The following is a 21,619-nucleotide window of genomic DNA, read 5'->3' as shown; positions in this document are numbered from 1 at the left end:
AACTCACAAAGAATCTTGCATTGAATAATGAACATATTACATGGAACTAGCAACAGCCCTGACCTAGTGATACAGAGTAGTTCCTTTAGATTGATAGAGGGCGTCTTCTATGACTTCAACTCACCTAGCTTCCAATGCGCTTTCCATAGTTGCAATATAATACCCATCATGACCAATCAATATTTGGAGTGCAATCTAACCTCAAGCCCATCTAACAGAGGTGTCAAGATTGTCAATCTATGCAGATTTCATCCAAGATGTCCACGTCTTCCTCTTAGTTCGAAACAAATGTTCCTATTAGCATTTGCACAAATCTTGTATCTTGCATACCCCCTTTCCTTTTCTGGAGCCCCTAAAAACTCCCTCCTTCCTCGTTCTCAGTCTGTTTGGATTCTCATTGCCCCCTTCAATGTAACTACTATTACCCGGCATACCAAATGTTCATCTACCTACACTCTCTGCGTATGTCCTCCACCTTGCTTAGTGACCCAACACTCATCAATTCATCCACCTCAACTTAGAATTGCCACCTCTCCATATAGGACAAAAAAACTCATTATTTGTCTTATTCTGCTCCCCTAGGTACCATTTGAAATGTTGTGTCATCCTCTTATTAAGACTAGTCAACCTTCTAGGATGACGGTCAAAGGCCAACACTCACATATAGTGATGTCAGCTTGGCGAGGACATTACATTCATCAATGGATTTCCAAGTTATAACTCATATTTGCAAAAACCCTTGCAATTAAGGGTGCATTGACAATTTTGAGAAAATTGAATCAAACTAACTCCATTTTCCATGGTAGGTCTTCAAACTTGTTTCAAAATGAAACAGATTCATCGTTCCTCAAGTCCATAAAGATTTCACTGCAAGATCAATCAATACTAATGAGAAATAAGTTTCTGATCAGCAAAATGACAGTGTGGCATTTCAATCAGCATTTTATTGATCCTTGTTCCTCCAAACTTACACACAGCTAACCTCTCAACCAAAATAGGGTATTTGAACACATTCAAACCAATTACAACTAATTCAACCAATTCCTAAGTTGGTTGATCAATTGGACTCTGAATTAACAAATTTGTTTACAAATATTGGAAAAGTTGCCAAGTTGCAATAGTTTTGCAACTTTGTTTTGACATAATTACACTGCACCTATTCATTGAAGCCTGCTGCATCATAAATGTGCCAAATATGGCTTGAATGACTTCAAGACATCATCCCTATGTTTTCCCTTTACCCTTCACTCCTTTGAATAAGTTTGACCTATCAGGTCCCGATTGGTCTTACAATGACTTGGCTCATTAGCCTTACAAAATGACTCAAAAAGATTTCAACTAACATCAAAATGGTCCAACGGGCCATATTACATGGTTGCGCATAAAATGAAGCACCAAAATCTACATAGGCCCTCTTTGAACTATAGGCGCTCCTGCACCACATGTTGAAAGCTTTGCCAAGGTTGTAGTCCCAATTTATGTGGGGGCATTTAACTTTATATAATTGCTAGCATGATTTTATCTGTTTCTATTATTTCCCCTCTTATAAGTTACATGCTCTTGTTTTGTGGTTAAATCATATTTACCATGCATGAAACCCTCAATTATCAAGCAAGTACATGTGTTGGCAAGGCAAATAACTCCCCCAAGAAGAAGATAATAATTTTAACGTCCACATCATCTTCACAATACTTTACTACTACATATAGATACAGACATTAAAATAAATTATTAAACAATCTAACAATAAAAGAATAGAATATTCTCATTAAAATATTGAATCATAGTTGGAACATTATAGCTACACATTGTGTCCATGTTGGCTGCAGAGAAAAGTAAAAGAGAACACTAAATTAAAATAATTTTCTAGATTACTAAATCAGAGTAACTTTCTACAACATGGACATTCCAACATCAATTACTAGTTACAAGATGATAGCCAACTTGAGAAATACACTGTAATATTACAATGATGGCTATTCAAGATGTGTTTGGTGCATGACCTGGGAGAGCATAAAAGGTCCTCATTGCATTCAATTAATGTGTGATGCATGACCTGGAAGAGCAAAAACGGACCTCATTGCATTCAATTAATCTTGTCCGAGATCATGCTGTTGTGTGTATTGCTTGATCTTGCTGCATGATGAATAGGTATCTCTAGATAGCTCTCATATTAAATAGATTTATACAACATGATATCAAAGATTCAGCATGAGTGCAAAAGGGCTTACTTCCAACTCTTTCTACGACTGAGTTGTTCCTTCAACAGGCACAGGAGGCAGCCAAATTTCAATGTGTGTTCCACCTGCCCCTAGCAATGCATTGGGTAAGTAAGGCGATAACATGCGAAGTACACTACCATAATGTTCTAAAATCTCTCGAGCAATAGCAATTCCAGCCACGAAGTTCCACAAAATATTATCCTCAGTTCTTCTTTCAGAGGAAAGGTCAGATCCAAATGGCACTAAAGCTTCAGTTTGAGTCTGCATAAAGAAACAATGCAACCATAAAATACAAGACAAGAAGAATTTCAGCAGAAGCAAAATATTAATCTTATTTAAGAACTTTTTACAACTATAAAGCAACTGAAACGATGAAGATACAAATTCCCTCGAAGCCAGATCAGATATTTATCCTGGCCAATTCTATATCTGTCTTCTTGTTAATGTGCTCTATATTACAAGAAAAAGTGAATGGTATTATCTAGATACTTGCATGAGATGTTAGAATAAAACAATTATTTTTCTGTGCCGCATTGATCTCAAATACCATGGATAGCTTGAAATACACAGATTTCCTACCCTGAGTTTCTCTTATAACCTTTTTTCTGATGAATTAGAACTTTCCATAATTGACAGCTCTTCCATGATGTCAAATCCCTGCTGCTCCCATAATACTTCCATTATCATAATCAGTATTGGATAAGGCATTTCCCATTATCTTGCCAATAAAGACTCCCATTTTTCAATAATGGATTAATTAACATATTGTTGCACTGTAAACAGTCAACTCTCACAACAAAATGTGATATATACATGGATCATTTATGTTGTGGCTATAGATATCTGTGATGCAAACTTCAGAAACATATACAATAAGAGATGCCATAGGTGTCTCACTATTCCCTGAGAATAGTTTGAGGCCTCATCAACACAAAGTATTGTTGAAACATAAACTCCTACTTGACATTCACAACTCCTTATGCAGTCTTCTAAAATAATCACCGACATACCCTAGAGATTGATTCTAATGTAGCTTGCTATCATGGGTATAATGTGTGTCTAAGATTGTTGTTTGCTACTCCCCAGTAAAATCTTACATTGTATCAAATTCCCAAAAACAAAGCATCAATGTGATCTTGCATATGTCCTTTGGAAATATTCCCACAGAGAAGTAGAAATTACACTCAATAACACATTTCTTGACATTTAAAAACTAAGTAGATTATAGTTAAATCCTTCCAGATCAGAAAATTACCATTAAACTCATATCAGGTCCATTATCATCAATCACCACAAGGACACCACCTCCTGGGGCTTCCATAGCTTCAACCTTAACCCAGCCACCTGCAGGTACTCGTAATAATGCACTATCCAGTAAATTGCTTAACGCCTGTCTTAATGCAGATTCTTCAATTGCAGCTTGCAACATGTGTGTGCTTTCTCTCAACTGCAATGTTTGCTGCTGGCTGTGAGCTAAAGCATCTCCAGCATTTACCAGATCTGTTAGGAGTTTTGATACGTTGCATGGTCTGCCAAACAAAATTTGCAGGATAAAAACTACAATTCAATCATCAATAGATTCTTTCAAATGCAAGATGCAATCAATCTAGGGGATTTACTATAAAGAATACTGAATATAGTCAGACTTACCCAACACTGTGTAGTTCTCTTTAGTTTATCGGTATGTTTGAAAAAAATTTGAAATATAACAAACAAAGCATCGAACTTATTGCATATAGATTGAGATGGTACTTTATGAATGCATTAAATGTGTACATATTTCAAAAAATAGCTAACAATTTGGTGACAAATGATTGCAAACTGACGTATTTGGCGTAAAAATTCATCAGTACACCAGCATATCATACCTCACGTCAGGTTTTGGTAATGCTGCAAGAGCAAGAGGAGGCATAGGAAGTTGCAAGTCTGCTCCTGCTTTAGAACCCACAGACAATTTAGTGCTTTTCTCATTCTCAAAGTAGTCAGAGTACGCATATCCTTTTCTTAATAGAGGATGCGGGTGATCTCTTTCAATCCTATTGATATCCTCTTCCCTGAAATGCATTAGATTGGCCTGGAGAAACATGTTGATGCAAAAAAATTAGATTTGTTAGAATTCAAAATAAAATCACAGGGACAAACTGCAGACTATGAGAAAATAGGTTGTTTGTCTTATGCATATGATGGCTAGCACGAATATCAGTAGGTGTGGCTTTATAAAAAAGTATTTACTAAACACAGCAAGAAAAAAGTCAACATAATTATATAAGAATTGTTAAAAAAACGTATTTCCCTCATTAATTTGGAGATAAGGATGATGTTAGCCCAACTTTGGCTCATGGAAGTTTGATTGTAATAGAAAACATATTAAGTTTAGCCTCACATATTATTAATAAGCATCACCGTTTCCACTAGCATTTGATTACGTCTTGGGTAGTTATTGGTGTATCTCTTGAAGATTGTATATATATATAATCCATTACGAACCCTTAAATGCACCTGCACTTTTGACTGCATGATGAACTCTAAATACCTAACATTCCTGAGGGTTATGGGGAAGCAATGCCATTTAAATAATATTAAATCTACAAGAAATGCTGAAATCAATCCAAAGAACAGTAGTTATATGAGGGCAAATTAACAGAAAATCCAGCTCACTAATTCCCTCAATTTCATTAGTTCAATTTGTTGAGTTACATGTGGGCAGTTGTAGTTAGTTTAAAATCAATTAATTTTAATTTCTACAAAACCAATTTATCAATAAAGAAAAGTTGGGTTGTGCTGTGACCTTCGCACACATTGCCCTATTGTAAATGGAGAGCCCTTTCTTTTATTGAATAAGCCAAGTCTTTTTGCAGTCAGTGTCGTCTCCCAACCCTCGAACTACTTTGGTGATTTGTCCCAAGTCTGGAATGAAGTGTTATCTGCCTCTGACTCTGAGAAAAGGGAGTTGTGTGATATAGAGATAGTGGAATTCGGTCAAGTACAAATCAAAAAATCTTTCAATAGGGAATCCCAGTGAAATTTGGAACATTTTAGTGCACTAACTGCTCTTGGAAATTTCTATTTTTAGTAAGTTTCTTTGCATCACAGATTAGCCTTATTTTGAGTTTGGAACTTAAAAATTTCAGTAAATTTCACTGCCTCCCAAATTGGCCTTATTTTTGAGTTGGAGCTACTTGCTATTTTTAGCAGTGTCTATTTTTAATAAGTCTATTTTTAATAAATTTTACTTAGTCTCTGATTGGCCTGATTTTGGGTTTGAAGTTTGAACAAACTTACTATTTTCAGTAAGTCTATTTCTGGCAGGTCTATTGTGGCTCTGGCTAAAGAACGAGCAACCAAGGCATGTGATCTAAAATGGCCGAGTCTGAGAACATCCTTTGAAAGCATCCAAACAAGAAAAAGGCAAAGAAAATGTGGAAATTTCATTATGTATGGGAGAATCCTTGATCACAAACACCCAAAATGAAAAGAATGACAAAGGGTGAAGTATTGATCAAGATGGGCATAAAAATGATAAAAATGGCTAGTCAAAGGAATTTCAAGACACCTCTTCAAGTACGGCCAGAGTGGGAATAAAAAAAATTGATAAAAATAGACAAGTGCTAGCCCAAGAGCATGGAGGAATGCAAGAAACGGCTAAGCATCAAGGTTCACCTCAAATCCTCAAGAGCTCATGGGCACTAATCCTTGGGAATCAACAAGTTTCCTTGAAATGACAAAATCCTTCACCAAGCAACATATGTACTCTAGAGTGCTATTCCTTGGGAGACATGGAATTGCGCCCCAAGTACAAGATTCTGTCATACATGCTCACTAGCACTCAAAGGTGTGGATTCCCCCACGGAAAGAAATCCTCCTAAACACCAAAACTATGCCTACATCAAATAGAGACCATGAGCAATCATTCACACATGCCAAGAAAAGTGTTCCAAAGAAGCAAAATCCTTCAATATGCCTAATCAATACCCTAGAGTGCAAATCTTTGGAAGGCAAGGAATTTGCCCCAAGCCTTAAAATCCTTCACTTAGTTCAATTCATGCCCAAGGGAGGGAATTCATGTATGCCAAGCAAAATTCTTTGAAGGGTTAAATTTCTTACTTATATTTCATTTGTGCTCAAAAGAGAAGTTCAAAGGAGTCAATACAATTTGCCTAAGAATGGGATACATCTCTTTATTTCAAACAACCCAAGGCCAAAGTTGAGAACAAATGATAAATTTGGCTAAGTGTCAAACAACCCACTTCCATATTTAATGTGGGCCCAAGGTGGGGAAATATGACATGAGGCATGGAAATTAATGTTTAAAGGTGATATTTTTATGAAATATAGCGTCTCGACAAGATAGAGGATATCAATGCGAGAAGAACTCTAGTTCTAGACATTCAAGGGAAGCATTCAAGTTCTTGAGATCCAATTTAAGTAAGAAAGACTTAACAATGACATAACTGTCAACAAGAATGGCACCCAATCACCTTCCAAGTTGACATGTCCAAAAACTATACATTTAAGGAAAGGAATAAATGATAAGTTGTTTTGAGCAATAGATACTTAGAGGGCATATCTACAAAAGATAGTGCTAACCCATCCCATAATGGATGGTATGAAACTGGAGCCAATCCGCATCGATGTGAAACCAAATCCTCTACTTGTGGGTCAAAAGAAAACTGATAAGCACTCCTCACAGTGTAATGTTGATAAAAACTCCCAATCGTCATCAAGGGCTCATCAGTATCAAACTATGAATCAGGAGACAATTCTAATCTCTGACTCTAAACCACTAATCAGACAAAATCCTGGTCAATCCTCTCAACAAATCCAACCACGAAATCCCTGTGGGGAAGCATAATACACAAAGTCTCTACAATCTTTGCCACCAACCTCTGAATATCAGTAGAGCCTCGTATAAGAGTACCCTCAAACACTCTCTATGAATCTTCCTGCACATCTGGACTCTCCAATATGTACTCCATGAAGGACTTCGTGCAGTAGAATTTATATGTGGAAGCATCAACCTGCTCTCCTGCGACTCACAACTGATCCCTCTGAAAATGTGGCACTGTCAACCGTCCAATGGTACCAATTGTATGAAATGAAGAAATAGATTCGCTTCCAGCAGAAGGAAGCAAATCACCATGAGAGCTTATCTCCACTAATGCTCTCACATCCTTTGTACCTACTGCACTCATATTCTGGAAGAATGTGTCTGCCACATCATCATGTCCCTCGTCCTTAACCGTAGAAGCAAACTCACCACCAACCACAATATGCAACTGAACAAGGTCTGGGGCTGGTGTCAACTATACTCGTTCTAACTCCACGGTAACTTCATCTAACTATGATTGTGACTCTTGAAGAGCCAATTGAGTATATTGAAGAGAGCCCACAGTCAACTCAAGCTCCCAGGTGAGCTCAGCCACCTCCTCCTCTTTCCTTAACGACGTCTCATGGTAGGTGCTACCCCACTCCAAAAGGTAATCCATGTCAACAACTAACTGAGAGTAACTATGCTTCAAGATCCTGATAGCCTCTCGAAGCACATGAACCTCTGCTAGAGAAAGAGTACTATCACCATGCTCATCAAACATATGAGCACCCCAACCAGATGTAGCTAGCATCTGACAGATAGCATCATAATGCTCAAGAGCTAAAGAAATGTCACTATCACTCACCTTCTGCTAACAAGTCACATGATGCCTCTGTAATCCCTGACTCCTATGCAAGCTCTCTGTCTCACTAACTACACTGAGATAGGAAACTAAATCATAACTCTCCACCACAAGATCGCTCATACATATGTTAACTTCCTCACACAATTTTGCATCCAACATACAACTACCATGTACCTCAACCAACTCCCCATCCAAAGAAATGGAAGCCCTTGCCCTATTAATCTCCTCGCATGTCTCAGCTTCCACTTCAATAGTAAGATCCTGTAAGCATCGATCCTGGGACCCATCCAAAACCTCCTTAGAGTCATCACCCAATATCTAACAAGGGGTGTCATACCCAGTACATCTCATAGCATCATCAAATGGATCATTAGATGTGTCCATACAATCGGCATTGACATCTCCTGAAAAAGCCTCAAATGTGGACTCCTGACTCTGAACACATGACTCAACATCAAGCTGCAAATCAGTAATACTAGAGCATAAATCCACATCTATTTACTCCATTTAAATACCCACATCACCAACATCACAGCTGTGTGACTCTATATGTGCCTCGATCCCACCTGAGGAATCAACTACATCCTGCACTAGAGCAACTCTACGATAGCTAACATATAAGTCTCCAATAACAACTCCCTCCTCAAGAGAGTCTGAACAATTAGTGACAACTACATCGTTAGTTACCTCTGAAGTAACTATAGTGACTACTCTGGGAGCCTCAACCTGCTGAAGCTCAGTGCTGCTATCCACCAAGGGCACTAACAAATCCACATATCCCTATCAAAAAGTCCATCATCAACACTGTGGATGGGACTAGCTGGTGCCATACTGAATACAGGTACATCTGCATCATGGACACATGTCGAGGAAAACTCAAGCTTCCTTCCCTACAACCTCAATCTTGGACTTCTAAAGGCAGAAACCATATACCTCACTACCCTCTCAACTATCTTTGGATCTAATAAACTCTTTGCCAACCTCTGTTGATGAAGCTTTAAGTTTCTCCATACTGTCCTCCAAAGCATTCATTTTCGTGCTAACTTCATCATTATTCCATTGACTTCTAGATCTGAGTTCTCATATGTTTGTCCATCGCTAGAAAATGCTAGAGTGCTGCTCACTCCACATGTAACAGCAAATCTGAAAATAAAATAACCTTCCCACCCCAGAAGATGGCAGGAAATCGCTCTGATACCAATGTAATAACCCCAACTGGTTATAACTTTGTCAAACACTAAATTCTTTTCTAATTCAATTTTTTGACATTTCGTCAAACACTTTGCAAGCAAGCTTTGATACCACTGTAATATCCCGTGCAATTCTGATTTTTATTTCCTAATTGCTAACTTGAGAATTTCGTCAAACACTTTGCACACAAGGGTTATATATTGCAGATCTAAATTCTAATTTCTTTCTAAATGCCAAACTTTAATTGATACGCTTGCAAAACTCCAAACAACCAACAACAAATGTTTTGGTATTTTTTTTGAAACATAGAGCATTGACTATAAATGAGAAAATATGCATCTACATCAATATGACATTAGGGCAACAATTCTAATGTAAAACTCTGATATAAATCAAATTACAAATGATTTCTAAATTATTACACATGCCCTAAGATATTCAAATCTATCCTCCTTGCAATGCAAATTGAAATGGATAGGAACCTAGAAACTGCTCAAGAAAATCTAAATTTTTACTGTAGCGAGTTCTTGTAGAAACAACACTGTAGGGAATTACTATAGCAGATCAGTGTAGCGACAACACTGTAGCAGCGGTACTATAGCAGCGAACTATAGCAAAGTTACTATAGCAGCGTTATTGTAGCGGTGTTACTGTAGTAGCGATATTGTAGCAAGTTACTGTAGCAGTGTTATTGTTGCGGCGATATTGTAGCAAGTTACTGTGGCAGCATTGCTGTAGCAATGGTACTGCAATTGTCATGTCCCCTTTCTAGAGTGGACATTAGAGACGATAGAGTTAGCCTATCAGGGAGTCTCGTAGGCTAACAGTGGTGTTTAGAGACTCAGTCAGGATATACAGTGTTTAGATCTGGAGTTTCAGACAATAGGAGGGCAATTCCTTAATTGTAGGAGTTTTCTACATTTTAGGAGGTGGAGATGGGTTATAGTCTTGAGTCTCTACGAGATCATTCTATGGTTTCAGTTTTGGGAAATTCGGAGACATTCCTATTTTTTAGGAGTATCCCTAATTTTGAGGGATGAGACTATTAGTTATTTCAGATTATTCGACATCAATCACAGGAGGTGACGAGTTCAGTTTCACCTTGTAGAGGTGTTTTGGCTATCAGTTCGCTATTTGGGAAATATTTTAATAATCTCTTAAGTTAGCATTTTAATAATTTAAATAAGGCTAAGTTATAGCCATTTTGGAGTAATAAGGGGTTTTTTGGCCTCATCTGGGTGAATATCCCTTGGTGTAATAGCTTCTTGGAAACGTCTTGAGCTTTTCTAAATATTTCTCTTTTAACTAAGAGCAATTCAGTGAACGGATTTATTTCTATTGGGAAAAAGGTCATTTTCTGGATACTTGACCACTTTAAAAATGAGAAATATATTATTTTATAACCCAATACCACATGGAGACACTTTTAGGGTTTGAGCTAAGTTTGGTGGGTTATAAGGAGGTAAAAGACAAAGTTTGAAGGCATTATTGACATATTACATCTTGGATTTGTGTTTTGGGTTCTGATTGAGCTTTCAGCATTTGGGACACCAACTCCACTTGCTTTGCCTGTTTGGGACGTAGGCCCCAAAATAGTGGTTTGGAGTTGTTGCAGTCAGAAGCATCTTGGAGATTGTGCATTGTTTCTTCTGGGGAACACAGTACTGAGTCAGAGTTTTAGCTGGGGTTTGAGCATTTTACCCATGTGTGGGCACTTTGCAGCTGTACGGCCGCGCCTGGCAGCCATATTCTTTCCCACATGCAGCATTTGAGAGCTGGATTCTAGCCATAGCTTCCTTCTGGGCTCATATTTCATCATCACGCCTTCAAGTTGGCTTTATTCTTGGTTGTAATCATCTGGATATTATTGTAAATATTCATCTCGTTACATATTAGGCGTATATTCAAAAAATCTGCTTGAAACAACTTTGCTTTAAATGTATTTGGAATACATTTTCAGAACTGGTTCATGTTATTGTACTTCTGTTATTACTTATTGAAAAATCATCAAAAACATAAAACAATCAAACCCTTCTGCAACTTCCGTCTAGTTCTGCAAGAAAGTTTTAATAAACAGGGAAAATAAATTTAAAAATATAAAATTACAGCAGATCAACATAAGAGACGGAAGTTGCAGAAAGGTTTGATTGTTTTATGTTTTTGATTATTTTTCAATAAGTAATAACAGAAGTACAATAACATGAACCAGTTCTAAAAATATATTCCAAATACAATCAAAGCAATTTTGCTTCAAGCAGATTTTTGAATATAAAACCTAATTTGTAACCAGATGAAGATTTACAATAATATCCAGATGATTACAACCAAGGCTAAACCCAAACTGAGGGTGTGAAGGAGAAATACGAGCCCAGAAGGAAGCTACGGCCAAGTTCCAGCTCTCTAATGCTGCACGTGGGAAGGAATATGGCTGCTGCTTCCGTACAATTGCAAAGTGCCCACACATGGATAGAATGCCCAAACCCCAGCTAAAACTCTGACTCAATACTGTGTTCTCCACAAGAAACAATGCACAATCTCCAAGATGCTTCTGACTACAACAAATCCAAACCACTGTTTTGGGGGCTATGTCCCAAACAGGCAAAGCAAGCGGGGTCGGCGTCCCAAGTGTTGAAAGCTCAATTAAAGCCCAAATCACAAATCCAAAATGTAATATGTCAATAATGCCTTCGAACTTTGTCTTTTACCTCCTTATAACCCACCAAACTTAGCTTGAACCCTAAAACTGTCTCCATGTGGCGTTGGGTTATAAAATAATGTATTTCTCATTTCTAAAGTAGTTCAAGTATCCAGATAATGACCTTTTTCCCAATAGAAAGAAATTCGTTCACCGAATTGCTCTAAGTCAAAAAAGAAATACTTAGAAAAGTTCAAGACCTTTCCTACGAGCTATTACACCAAGGGATATTCACCCAAATGAAGCCAAAAAACCCCTTATTACTCCAAAATGGCTATGACTTAGCCTTATTTAAATTATTGAAATGCTAACTTAGGAGAATATTTAAATATATTAAAATATTTTCCAAATAACAAACTGATAGCCAAAACACCTCTACAAGGTAAAACTGAACTCGTCACCTCCTGTGACTAATGCCGGATAACTTGAAATAACTAACAGTCTCATCCCTCAAAATTAGAGATACTCCTAAAAAATAGGAACGTCTCTAAATCTCCTGAAATTGAAACCATAGAATGATCTCGTAGAGACTCAAGACTATAACCCATCTCCACCTCCTAAAATGTAGGAAACTCTTACAATTAAGGAACTGCCCTCCTACTATCTAAAACTCCAGATCCGAACACTGTATACCCTGACTGAGTCTCTAGACACCACTACCAACCTACGAGACTCACTGATAGGCTAACTCTATCATCTCTGATGTCCACTCTAGAAAGGGGGCATGACAATCCTCCCTTCCCAGAGATTGCTTGTCCACAAGCAATGAACAAACTCCTATTGCATCACTCTGATATACACTCCTGGGTGTGTGAGATGAAGCAACACATCAAGGATCGCCAATCAAATGCACTGCATAGGATAATACCAGGATCCCACACTGGATGAGAGTGTTCCCACAACCAAGGTGGTAACATACTGGAATTCCTGTGAGAGAAGGCGTCAAACAAAACAAAACCCAAATTCCAACACCATCTTCACCAACACCCATCCATCAAGTATAAACAAGGATAACTAGAATCCTCTATCATGCCATATCTCTCCGCAACCACTATGATACCACCACGAAAGTAATAATCATCCAACGCATCATGTTTGCTAATACCCACATCATCCTGTAACCATGATCCCGGATGAAGTCTCTGTAATATAGATGTGATATCCCATGTCGGAAACTGCTTGACATAATGCTGGATAGTTTGCTGGTCCCACCAACCAATCCTCCCAAACTACTGAGTAAGGTGCCTACAGTCAATAACTCTATCCTTTGAAGATGGGAGCACACTATCGCAACACGGATAGTATAAGTCCTGCTTCAATATCCCCATAGCCTTATGAAGAGCATGGAAATCTGCCATAGAAAGTCCTCCACTATCCTGCTCATCAGTCATAAGAGCACTCCAACTGAGTGTAGATAACATCTATCGAGTGACATCAAAGTGCTCAACCACTATGTCTACCCTCCTGTCATCAACCCTGAGTTATCTAATCAAGCAATGAGGAGTCTAAAAATGATAGTTCTCAGGCATGTGTACTACCTCTAAATCTGCGTTGTGGTAGAATACTGTGTCGGAGTCATGTACATCGCTATAAAGAGTATCCAGTATGCATTCACTAATGCATGTATCGTCCTTTATAGCATTGCAACTTTGTACCTCTAAGACCACCTCCTCTGTCAATGATGAAACTACTGTCACCACACTATGCTCACTCTCATCAACTCCCCATGTGTCTACACATACAACCGAATCACAATCTTGGGATTCAGTATCCCTATGAGTACACACTACTCTGATTTCTAGGGTATGGTCTAAGAAATCAGACTCATCATGACATGAAGTCTCATCACCCAATGCCTCTGAAATACCTATGTCCAGATTACTCTCTTGTGCAAACTCACCAAAATAATCCTGATCCTTTGTATTACTTGTTCCATCCAAATCAACACTGGCCTCTTCTTCCGTTGGAAGAAATAAAGTTTTAATGGATGATTCCCTTTGTCTCCTTGCATCATCTATCTGATTATGGCATTCTTTGACTCTTCGGAGACATTGTCTTGCTTGGGCAGAAAGTATCTTTGTTGTCAGTAAATATTGTGTAGCCGACAGGTTGTAAGTTGTCGATAAATACCATGTAGCCGACGGCCCCTTCGGGAAAGTTCTTGTTATGTAGCTAACGGGCCTTCGGAAAGGTTCTTAGGAAAGTATATATACACCCTCCGAGATCATTGTAATCATCATCATAAGCATAATATAATGTCCTTGGCATATGCGAATAATAAAAGGAGTACTGTTGTTACATGTTCTTGTTCATTGTCTATATGCATTAATTCATTTACCCCATATGGTAAACATTTGGCGTCGTTGCCCGATGGACTTGGAATAAAGGCAGAGGAATGAAGACTAATGCCGAATCAACTGAACAAAAATAAGAATAAGTTGAAGAAAAAGGATGAAATACGCACAGCACAAGGGAACTTAATTTTGGCACAACAAGCCGAACGCAGAGGGAGGTTTCAGCAAATTGTCGACGGACACTGAAGCACCAAGGAATTGTTGGAGGAGACTCGACAACGGGTGAAATTGGTGGAAGAAGCAAGGGAGGAATTTTTGAACTTTTATTCGCCGAGGAAAGAGAATCCAAACAAAAGAGAATTAACTCGCACGACTCAGAGTGCCTAGGGAGCACGAGCGTGAAGTGAACTCTTCGTCCGCGATATACTTCCAAAACGGACAATTTTACTTAACGATAACCCTTCTTCACCAAAAAACATAGCTGTTGGAAACAACGTCAATATCGAAGTGCAGAGCGTTGGTGTCAGAATACAAAGTGTTGGTGAAGGAATGCAGAGCGTTAGTGTTGGAATACAAAGCGTCAGTGCCGGAGTGCAGAACGTCAGTGTCACAGTGCCGAACAGCGCCCATACACAAAATCAAGTAATAATGGCAGGACCAAAGGAGAAGTTGCCAAAGTTTGATGGTGATGGAACAGCCAATCCAATCCAACACTGTAAGACATGCGAAACAATTTGGAGGGCGAATGGCATAGCAGATACAAATGAATGGGTCCGACAATTTCCAGCAACCCTAAGGGGTGTAGCAATTGATTGGTTTGCCGATACGAATCCCCAAAAATTAACCAATTGGGCGTAAGTTAAAAAGGAATTTATCACTGAATTTCAATTGCTGTGCGACGACAACGAGATCGTAGCAAAGATATACAACACGAAGCAAGGAAAAATGAAACAGTTTGAGTATATGCCAAAAAATTAAAAGACTTAATAAACAAGATGTAAAGTGAGCTGATGGATGGGCTGCAAAAGAGATGGTTCATTGAAGGACTATGTCCGAAGTTACGGAAGAAAATGAAGATTGTGTTGCCATCGTCATACACTAATGCATACAATCGGGCAATGAATAAGTTAGGCGACATGGCAAGCCTATGAGAAAGGTTGCATAATCTGAAGAAGCTCGAGGAGAAGCGGCTATTAGCACAATGGGCCACGGTGGTGACACAAAACAGGCGCAAAGCATGGCATGATAAACACCTAAAACTAAACAAGTTCCAACCAGGACATCTAGTGTTGAAGTATGACGGTTGGAACGAGATCAAACCAAACAAGTTTAAAGTTAAATGGGTCGGGCCATATTAGATTCGGGAAGTAGGCGATAATGGAGCAATCAAGTTATGGATGTTGGATGGACAAAGTTCTGGAAATAGTGAACGGTTGCAAGTTAAAAACATATTATGCGCAACCTAAGTCATCATCAATGAATATCAAGGAGCAGTAGCAAAAAAAAAAGTCATTTAAGTCACCTAGCCACCATACAGTGCTTCTCACACTTCACCGTTAGCAAACTCATCGTACGGCAACCAATGCCTCCACTACGATGTAGTATGAGTCCTCCAGACACAGTACGGCGAGACCCTCTAGCAGTCACCATATAGAAAATTCGGCAACAAAGAGGACCATACAGTAACGGTTTCAGCAAAAAATCAAAGGCTTATTGAATCCCAGGACTATACAGCAACAAGAGATTGGCAAAATCTCCGTACGGCGTACGGCCAGTAAGGGAGGAAGGAGGCATGGCAAAGTTATAAAGGGTGTACGTGTACAGAAGGCAGAGAAGCGAATGGTGAGCAGAGCAAAGACGGAAGAGCGCATATCTTAATTTTCGTATACACAAGGAAAACATTGTACGATCCTCTATCGTATGGCTTTGTATTCACCCACCTTGACCGTACGGCATCATATGCTACCAATGCCCATATTGTACGGTGACTAGATAAATGGTAGGAGATAAGCCGCGTACACGTACGATAATATACATAGTGAGTTCCGTGCGATATTAGGCCATTATAAAAGACAGAATTCCAAGGCAAAACAAGAAACAGGTTTATCAAGGCACGACTATATGGGGTGTAGTCGTGACTATTGTGAGTGTCTAGTAAGCTTACATTCCAAGTACCATTAGCTGTGAAGAAAAGAAGTCCATAGTGTGGCGCAGAGGGTTGCAGAGTGGGTATACACAAAGCTACAAGATAAGCGTCTATTGGAAGGCGCCCAGTTGTATCAAAGGCAACGCCCTAGACTGGAAGAGCGATTTGTATTGAAGTTGGTGCAGTATGGTAGGCGAGTAAGGAGCACAGCAGTAGGGCGTACGGGGAAAGGAAAAAATAAATATAGGCTTGCTTTTGTACGCTGGCCAAGGGTCTATACAATTGAGGTTGGATTCTAAAGGAGGGGAATTTTGCAGTAGACAGCCGTACGGAATAAGTAATTGACCTAACGGCATTTGTCTAGCAAAACTACAAAGGAATAATACGTATGCAGTCAGCCAGAAAGAGGGCTTGGAGGAAGAAACTTGATTACAATTCAGCTAAGTCAGAATACGCAAGCAGGGCCTTCTGAAGCGTGACCAGCTGGAAAAGACAAGGGAAAACAAAGGGCCAAAGTGCAGAACTAGCCGGATGTACAGATATCACCGCAAAACGTAGCATTTGAAGGGTTGAATGGACTGGAATGCAAGAAATGGTGGAATGAAAATTCGGATGACCACCTCATTAAAGCAAGCATACAAAAGGCACAAGTAGAGTGGGCGATCTGGATGCTAGTTTTCTGTATCCGAGATTTCGAAGGTGTGTTGCGTATAATGATTGAGGCATATGACAGGCACTCTCGTAAAAGTACAGTTTCATACTTGGGATACAATGTGGTGGTATCATTTCGGCTAGCTGACTTTACCAAAGTATTTGGCATACCAGGAATGGCACAAAGAGGCAAGAAAATCAATAGTAAGCCACAAAAGATGGACAAGGAGAGAAAATTAAAGCTAGTGGAATTAGTGTGCAAGGATCAGGTACAGTAGAAGAAAGATGCCCTTACCAGCACCTCGAGGAGAAGAGGGTTGCGAAAATCTGACATTAGAGAGGGTCATTGGAGGTGCCTCGTGGAAGTGATAAAGAGTAGACTTACAGGGTCCAGTAGGGCGTCAGACATCTCCTTTCCGCTAGTTAGTATGATGAACGAACTCATGAATGGGAGGGTTTGTGATTGGGCTTCTCTTTTGGCCGCACGCATGGATGAATTCATGACATTGCAGCATAAAACATTTTACATGCTGCACTATGCCATCGGACTCTTTCTGGAGGCAATTGTGAGGACAATACCCCAAGAAAAGTTGGAAATACAGCGAAATCCGACAATACCTGGTAAGCCTTCGATAATGCAGTGGAAGCATTTAGACTCACCTGGAGGGCAGAAAGGCATTGGCTAGAAGAGGGTATGGCAGGAGATGGAGGAATCAGGTAACACGGATAGTGGTCATCATGATACATCTTGTGAGGATGACGACTCAGAGGATATGGAGAGGTGGAGTAGGAAGAGGAGGAAGATGATAAGGAAGTTGGGGTGATTTCAGCAACCCCACTTCGATTTCCGCAGTAGTTGACAGCTGCACTAGTAATAGCCACGCCATCATTTTCAGCTTTGCACATGCACACTATGGCAGATGTTCACATCCCGGGGTTCGGACAGTTTAGACATCCAGTGGTGATTACCCCAATCACTCTAAATCCCAGATCACGGACAGCAACAGCAGTAGCAGGATCAGTTTTACAGTCAAGGGCTGCCCAACCTTTAGGAAGCTGAAGGACAGCATCACCAGCAAACACACCTATGGGCACGCAACCTACAGGAACACAAACTTAGCCAGCGGTTCAAGAATCAAGCCCCGTACCTCAGGAGCAAGGATCACTTCAGCCAGTAGCAGTAAGTTTGCCATAGCCACCTCCTGTAGCAATCGATAGCCACGAAGGGAGGAGTTAGTCAGGCAGGCGTACAGAAGCAGATCCGATTAGAGGTGATTGGGACGGATACAGTAGTCACGATAGCCGACACCCTATTGGATGAGGCGGTGGATCAAGATGCTGATTTGAGCATGCCAGAAGCAAAACCCCAAATGCTAGCAGTCGAACCGATTAACTCAACGAGTCGGGCGAGTGAGTACTGTTGTCAATCAGGATTGCGCCTATAGTGAGATGTAAAATCTAGCCATCCTACTGAAACATGGAAATTCTCTCAGGTGGTGGGTTGTCTTAAAACGAGAGATGAATCTTCGAAAGCTAGGCCGGTTCCTAAATTGTGATCACTTAATCCTAAATTATACGCGAGATAAAGGGTAAGAAATGAATGACAAATAACGAATACTAACCTAAATGAGGTGATACACCGATGGTTTTGAATGTAACTTTAATCAAATCAACACGGCTTACGAAAAAACACAATTGATTCACAATACTCAGACAAACATGCAACCACAAAAGCGTTTTTATGCAAGGACCGGGATCTTCTACTTTGAAAAGGACACCTAGGTTTCACCAATTTTCTGCAAAAGAACAATGATCACAAACATAGACCTGTAATCACACATATCAAGATTCAAATCTGCAATAAGGAATGTAACTTAAATGAAGGCAAACACAACATTAAAGTAAAAAAATCACAAAATTGCACAAGAATCAATGAGAAGGAACCGTTGAATCTCTATAACCAATGCTGAAAAAATCTCTACTACAAATTTGCTCTTACAATCAACTCAAAATCTGCAATGTGCAAAAATCTGAATTCGAAAGAAGATCTCTCCTAATGAGGTGAATGTACAATATATAGAAGTCATAACCCTAATGAGGTGAATGTACAATATATAGAAATCATAACCCTAATTCGGATTCCAAATCCATAACTAGAGAAAATCAGTCAAAAATGATCAAAACTATGAAGAAGCCTTTGAAAACTGCTCTCAACCACTTGCCCAACTGATAGACAACTCGAAAACTGCCTCTAGCTCTTCAAAATCATGCACAAAACCCAAACTAGGATCCATCAAGTAACCTAAAAATATAGCATGTAAAACTCCTCATAATTATGCAACATATGCATAAAATAGGCTCTCAATATGAACTGCATGCATAACTGCCCTTAACTGCTCCATAAATCACCAAAAATAGCACTATTCTGCTCCATCATTGTATGAGAAACTCGAACTGCCAATAGCCTCAAAAATAGCTCCTTATGACAACATTAACTGAATGTTCTTTTGGAGTTCAAGAATAGACACTCAACTCCCCTTGCATTTGGGCACTTCAAATCATTAACTTCACTTCATTCCCTTTATTTTAATTAATAAAATCAAAGGTTTTATAATTGCAACCATTTGATATATTAATTTTACAATGATGACTTCTTTTTATTATATTAATTAATATTAACGTGTTTTATCGTTATATTTTATTAATTTTAAACACGTTAGTATTAATAAGTATAATAAAAGGGAAAATTGTAATCATACATTTTTTTATAAGTGCTATATGTATTAAATAATTTATTTAATATATATATAGCATTTATAACATATATTTATTTATTTTATTTATTTATTTAAATTTTAATATGTATTGAATGAAAAATAGACATTTATTCATTTAATACATATTAAGACTTAAGTAAATAAAAATGGAGTTTATAAAATAAATTGCATAACTTATATGTATGGACCCAAAAAGCTTATGCAATATAGCAAAGGAATAAAAAATATCAAAGGGAAAAAAGGCATTTGTTTTGTTTTGTCTTCATTTTGTTGTTCACGCATGAAGAATGAGAGAATGGGGTTTCAAAAACCCTAGCCACATGGAGCTTGTTTTGCTGCGATTTGCTTCCTTTTTATCTTGGACGCCCTGTCTGCTACTGATATTGTTAGATGCCATTGATGATCTTTGACTGCAGATTTTCTTGGTCGCTGGTCTTGGACACCATGTTTTTGCAGATTTATATATAATTTTCTCCTGCAGATTTGATCTGAGTGTGGTTGTTTGGACGCCTTGCTTTGGTATGAGCTGACCCTGATATGTGATGCCATTTCTTTTGGTTATGTGAGCTGTTTTGTTTGAGGATTTTTGTGGGTTTAAGCTTGCCGTTTCATGCTGGACAGCTATGTGTTTGCTATGCCAAGAACGAGTTAGTTTTGTTGTTTCAACATCAGATTTCCACTTGATATGAGATGCCATGCTTTTCTGGGTGTTCATCGTAGGTTTTATTTTGTTGAATGGCTGCTTCTATGGACGCCATAAGGGTTTTGGTTCAGCTGTTGTTGCTCTTTTCGAAGGCTTAATGAGCTAGACGGCTTCTTCTTCATGCTAGCCATAAGTACTCCAAAATATTATTATTTCAGATGTATAACGCATAGTTGCAGTTGCAATTTATAATGCAGACTATATTGCACATTGCAATAGTTAATTGATTGCATCTATTCTTTCTTGATCCAAAAGGTCTTCAATGGTAAGGCACCTATTTGTTGCCTCGAATGTTGTTTCTGTTTGTGGGAATTTTGCTGATTATCGGATCTTTTAAAATTATTTTTCCCCACTTCCCAAAGTTCAGTCTCCTAGAATTGCCATCTGAGCATTCAACAACCATGATATCACCTGCCTCTTCCGTCTCAATATAAGACGTGGGGCTTGTACTTGAGCTAGGCAGGTCAGGGCTAACAGTTGTTGTTTCAACTGAACCATGCCCCATCATATTTGTATCTTGAATAGGGGGTAGTTTCTTCGTTGTCACTATCAATTAATTCAACTGATGCAAGTGCAGAACCAGGTAGAAACATGCCTGGTAAAATGACGAGCATTTTAGGCTCAATAATTCCTCCACATTGTTTCTGTACCTCGAACATTTGTGCAAATTGTTTTCTCCTCTTATTCTCCGCATCCATTAAAAGACTATTGTTAAACATGCTTCCTTCATCATTCTCCTGAAGATCTAATCCAGATGTCAAAAACTGCCGCACATGATCAACATCTTTAACATGAATAACCTTTCAGCAAACTAGACAATTTACTAACTGACACTCTTCAAATCTGTTAGCCTCAGAACGGAAATTTGCATGTAGAATATAACACGTATAATTAAAATATGTTATACTTCTGCTGAAAGTCTTCATTTGTCCATTTCTTTTAATACTGTTGATTCTTGTGAATTAACCCCTGAAATGTCCCTTTGGCTCATTGTTGCTGTCATAAACTTGTATGGAAGAAAATTTGCATGCACTGAAGTAAGTTTTCCTTTTGATATAACATATATGGAACGGAATCTTGAGACTTTTTCTTGTACAGTTTGCTGCAATATGTTGAACTGTAAAAAAATATTTTTCTCTGTTGTATCATCCCAATTGCTTTGTATGCAAAACTCCATGTTCTCTTCCAATATATCCCGATGGCTGTAGGTTACTGCTGTTCAGATTTTAATATAACTATTGAAGTTTTACTCTTTCTTGCTATTC

At 38.7% G+C, this 21,619-nt stretch overlaps 1 protein-coding gene and 1 pseudogene across 1 annotated transcript in view; both read right to left on the bottom strand.

Moving 5' to 3' along the window:
* Positions 1-1,741: 1,741 nt before the first annotated feature.
* CSK (chloroplast sensor kinase) overlaps positions 1,742-21,619 on the bottom strand; it is a 59,811-nt gene continuing 39,933 nt past the window's right edge. The window contains exons 7-9 of the mRNA XM_089791762.1: positions 4,091-4,296; positions 3,478-3,751; positions 1,742-2,483 (exon numbers count right to left, since the gene is read on the bottom strand). Coding sequence (XP_089647888.1) covers positions 2,244-2,483; positions 3,478-3,751; positions 4,091-4,296 — 720 coding nt within the window. The 3' untranslated portion in view covers positions 1,742-2,243. The remainder of the gene's footprint in view (positions 2,484-3,477; positions 3,752-4,090; positions 4,297-21,619) is intronic.
* Positions 20,004-21,280, bottom strand: LOC149580542 (uncharacterized; annotated as a pseudogene).

The sequence above is a fragment of the Cupressus sempervirens genome, chromosome 1 (assembly GCF_028749045.1).
Source record: "Cupressus sempervirens isolate cs-2001-9-10 chromosome 1, ASM2874904v1, whole genome shotgun sequence".
NCBI lineage: Eukaryota > Viridiplantae > Streptophyta > Pinopsida > Cupressales > Cupressaceae > Cupressus > Cupressus sempervirens.
This window is presented reverse-complemented; position numbering and strand designations above follow the sequence as displayed.